The following is a 4,782-nucleotide window of genomic DNA, read 5'->3' as shown; positions in this document are numbered from 1 at the left end:
AAGGTTCTGGCTAGGCAGTAAACACCTTTAGTGTATAATGTATTGTCACTTTCAGCCTCCTAGCCACAGGCAAAGTACATAGCAATTCAGAAAGGGTGCTCTTCTAAAGAACGGTCCTGGGCCCTGTCAAACGTAGTACACTTACTATAGAGAATAACTAGAAACACTTGAAAGGAGAGGTGCTGCTAGCGGAGTAGACACTTGGAAAGGAGAGGTGTGGCTAGCGGAGTAGAGTACCATTTGGACAGACCCAAAGAGTAAGTAACAAAAACAGAACAGCCGCCCCAGATATTCTCACCAGACAACATGATTATGTATGCAGAAAAACACACTTGCTGTACTGCTCGCACTGCGTCTCCAGGTAAAGATTTAGTGAAGAGATAGACTTAACCAGCATTTGGGAGGAATAAAGTGCTGAGTCGAGATACGTGTAAGATACTACTACGATTATGCACATTTAAGTAAATTTGAATATGGCGTTGTGTGCTTGTGGTCTAACCCGTGAGTCTGCTTCTGAAGATTTGTACAAAGAGACCTACGAACACCCAGTAAGATGACATGGCCTGCGGATTTCCTAGCGCGCTCCGCCCCCATGCCCTTAGAAGATTGCGAAAGTCAACACTAGGTATGTAAAAGCCATGCAGGTGTCTACCATGCTAGGATCAACAGCAACTTCAGGGAACGATTCAGAAGACAGAGTATGGTCAGCGCCGTACCCACCCGCTTACAGCCCGCCGCGTGACTCACTGTAGAAAAAACTACCAGTCAGCTTATGACTAGCTGCACCTCACTCGCGTCCCACTCTGCTTGAATGTAACAGCCTGACACAGTAGAACCCTTAGCAACATCGTGCTTGTCTTTAACGCCTGACCAGGTACCGAGGTACAACTCGTTGTCGACAAGGGACACTCACCCCTAAGCTATCTAGGCTGGCCATAAACACCGGAGCGACACATAATGATATCCACCTTCTTGTAAATGCAATCGTGCCTGACCCTCCAAAATAGAACACTTGGAAAGGAGAGGTGCTGGCTAGTGGAGTAGAACACTTGGAAAGGAGAGGTGCTGGCTAGTGGAGTAGAACACTTGGAAAGGAGAGCCGGACACTCTAGGAGCTCCGATGCAATAATTTAATAACCAACGTTTCGACGCTGATGAAATGTTGGTTATTAGGTTATTTAAATGATTGAATCTGAGCTTCTATAGTGTCCGGCTCTCCTTTTCCTTTCCAACTTTTGCTATGACAACAGTTTAGCCAACATAGTGCTTGTATAAGATAAAGTCATTAATTGAGAGAACTGTGTTCCTATATAGGTTTGTATGTGGGCCTATACACTAATTGACAAAACATTAGGAACACCTTCCTAATATTGAGTTGCACCCCTTTTTGCCCTCAGAACAGCCTCAATTCCTCCGGGCATGGACTCTACAAGGTGTCGATAGCGTTCCACAGGGATGCTGGCCCATGTTGACTCCAATGCTTCCCTCAGTTCTGTCAAGTTGGCTGGATGTCTTTTCTGTGGTGGAACATTCTTTATACACACAGGAAACTGTTGATCTTGAAAAACCCAGCAGCGTTGCAGTTCTTGACACAATCAAACCGGTGCGCCATACCCCGCTCAAAGGCACTTAATGATTTTGTCTTGTCCGTTCACCTTCTGAATGGCACACATACAGAATACTTCCTTCAATGCTTTAAACTCCTTCTTTAAACTGTCTCCTCCCCTTCATCTACACTGATTGAACTGAATTTAACAGGTGACATCAATATGGGATGATAGACTTCAGCTGGATTCACCTGATCAGTCTATGTCATGGAAAGAGCAGGTGTTCATAATGTTTTGTACACTCAGTGTATGTTCCCTTATCATCATGCAGGTTATTTACATTACACATACCTGTATCTGTAGGGACTGTCCCATTGGACAACTTAACCCAAGGCCATTGTTTCTGGCCTGAGGAAACATTGGTTAACCTCGTCAACAGTGCTCCAGTGAGGATACAGTAGAGTGTTTTTAAAGTCTGTTCAGTTACAGTTATGTCAAACCACTGGTCTTAGATGGTGCGTACTATTTCCTCTGACCTCTAAGGTGTTGTTTGTATTAAGGTCAAGGTGTGTGTATGCTGGAGGCATGACTTCTGTTCCACAGGGGTCACATGTACTAAAATGCGTACCCTACTGTATGCATGCCACTCGCTGTACTCTGTTGCTTTGGATAAAAGCTTCTGCTAAGTTTGTTTGCCGTCCTTTTTTAATACAAGGGACTGGTGCGCTATGGTGCCTTCTTCCTTGGGGGCAGGTTTGGGGCACATTTTATTTTTTTTACATTTTCACTTAGTAAATTCATGAAGTAAACTTAAATTCCAAATCTTTACCACGCTTATCTGAGAAGAATGTGCAATTTCAGCGTAGTTCCTGAATTGACTGATTTGAAAACCACTTACATTAGTTCTAGAACTGACCATATGGGTGTCAGTGATGTCAACTYTATATTGTTATATCTTGCTGTGTGTGTGGCCCTCAGGAGAAGGCGATCCCMTGCCTACTGCGTCTCCGCCAGGCTGAGGACCCGTCTCTGAAGGCAGCAGTCAGGGAGGCCCTCACTCTGGTGGGATACACCAACCCTGTCAAGGGCCAGGGGATCAGGGTCCTGTCCATCGACGGAGGGGGAACCAGGTACAGTAGGGTGTGTGTGAAGGAAAGCATGTGAGGGAAAAAAGGAAAATAAGAGCTAGTAAGAGCGATGGAAAGACTGTTGCRATCGCTCACCACGTTCAAGTTTATCCAATGTTTTCCATTTGAATGTGTGTGTCACTGGCGGATGTTATTATCTGTGTTATTACTTCGTCCCCACTCACTTTTACATTCCGTAGAGAATCTATATCAGTGCTCTTCATGATGTGTGTGTTTTCTACTGTCCAGGGGACTGATTGCCCTTCAGACTCTGCAGAAACTGGAAGCCCTGACGGGAAAACCCATCTACCAACTGTTTGATTACATCTGTGGTGTCAGCACAGGTATGTTGCATTGTCCTCCTAACCAACTTTATCTCTGGCTAATAGTGTGTGTGTGTGTTTGTGAGAGGGCAGCTTGCAGGGTGGATCATTCTAAACAGAGCAGAGTGCTCACTGCTCCTCCCAGTCAGCTCTGTACTGGAACTGAACCCATCTCAGTCCCATGGCTGACCCAGGTTCCTGCTCTGCTCAGTCCCATGGCTGACCCAGGTTCCTGCTCTGCTCAGTCCCATGGCTGACCCAGGTTCTGCTCTGCATAGTCCATGGCTGACCCAGGTTCCTGCTCTGCTCAGTCCCATGGCTGACCCAGGTTCCTGCTCTGCTCAGTCCCATGGCTGACCCAGGTTCTGCTCTGATGTGTACCCTGCACTGCATGCCAGGACACAGGCATTATGGAACATTAGGGGGCCTGAAGGGCAAATCTTTAGTCTTGTTGTCATTTTCTTTTGTGGGCAAGCTCTTAATTCAACAGATCTCCTCTCTTATTTCAGACTTGATTAATGGTCTCCAGTTTATATAATAGTAGAAGGTAGATGACTGGAGTATTTTGAGTGCCAGAGAAGAAAAAAAATAAAATGTAATGGCATAATTGTGTATAATTTTTTTGTTTTGTTTATTCATTCCCAGTAGCGGAAAAAGAAGATTAAACATTACATAAAGAATAGAACAGCTATTGAATGATTTAACTACTGTGGCTGAGAATGGAAATCCTTATCAGACTTACATAATCTACTGGCAGCTGTCATGTTTTGTCTGTCTATTTATATATATATATATATGACAGAAAAAAAACATTTTTATTTAACTAGGCAAGTCAGTTAAGAACAAATTCTTAATTACAATGACGGCCAAACCCGGACGACGCTGGGCCAATTGTGCGCCGCTCTATGGGACTCCCAATCACGGCCAGTTGTGATACAGCCTGGATTCGAACCAGGGTGTCTGTAGTGATATCTCAAGCACTCCGATGCAGTGCCTTAGACCTCTGCGCCACTCGGGAGGCCCAATATAATATTGTAGTACTCTCAACCACCACTAGGTGGTGCTGTTTACCATAACCCCCTGCTTCTCCTCTCAAGGTCCATCATGGCCTGACCATTTCTCTCATTTTAGGAAGCCTAATGTTTTCCCTCTCACAAAGCGCTACCCTACAGCTGCCACCAAACCTCTATCTTCCCTGGCCATGCTCTCTGTCTGTCTCCCTCTCTCCGTATCCATTGTCCCTAATCCGCTCCAGTTGGAGGTAGACAGCCACGCCCTTGGCTCACAGAAGGTCTGTCTGCGTGTGTTTCTGCGTGTGTGAGACGGCTGGCCAGTGTGTTAGTCAAGGTAATCCCCTCCACCAGATACGCTAAGTGAAGTGCTTTAAACTTTAACATTAAGGACAGCCATCACGTTTGGAGTTGGCTGTCCGTCTCGCTCTGGACACGATGGTCTGGCTGGCTGGAACACCCTGGGTTCACCCTGTCATTCCAGTTTTGGGACAGGGGCCTGTCGTCTTGGATAGTGGCTGGCAGCAGCTGCCCCAATGCTGGGGGGTGGGTGGGGGACATCCTCTCCCCAGGTGGGGTTTGGGCACCAGAGTTCAGCAGGAAGGCAGGCACAGATTTGGGTTGTGTGTTGGGTTAGGATTGAGCTGCTGTTAGTAGATGGGTTGGTATTGTGGAGCTGCTAGTGGGCGGCCTGGGTCAGGTGACTGGTGATGAGTGTGGGAAATGCTACTGGAGAAACAGGGAGAGATGGGGTTTGTGGTTTGGCTGTTAGCGG

At 46.4% G+C, this 4,782-nt stretch overlaps 1 protein-coding gene across 1 annotated transcript in view; it reads left to right on the top strand.

Moving 5' to 3' along the window:
• Positions 1-4,782, top strand: part of LOC111962761 (calcium-independent phospholipase A2-gamma) — a 41,295-nt gene that overhangs the window by 10,633 nt on the left and 25,880 nt on the right. Inside the window, exons 4-5 of the mRNA XM_023986068.3 lie at positions 2,526-2,677; positions 2,924-3,018. Coding sequence (XP_023841836.1) covers positions 2,526-2,677; positions 2,924-3,018 — 247 coding nt within the window. The remainder of the gene's footprint in view (positions 1-2,525; positions 2,678-2,923; positions 3,019-4,782) is intronic.

Source organism: Salvelinus sp. IW2-2015, linkage group LG4q.1:29, assembly GCF_002910315.2.
Source record: "Salvelinus sp. IW2-2015 linkage group LG4q.1:29, ASM291031v2, whole genome shotgun sequence".
Lineage (NCBI taxonomy): Eukaryota > Metazoa > Chordata > Actinopteri > Salmoniformes > Salmonidae > Salvelinus > Salvelinus sp. IW2-2015.
This window is presented reverse-complemented; position numbering and strand designations above follow the sequence as displayed.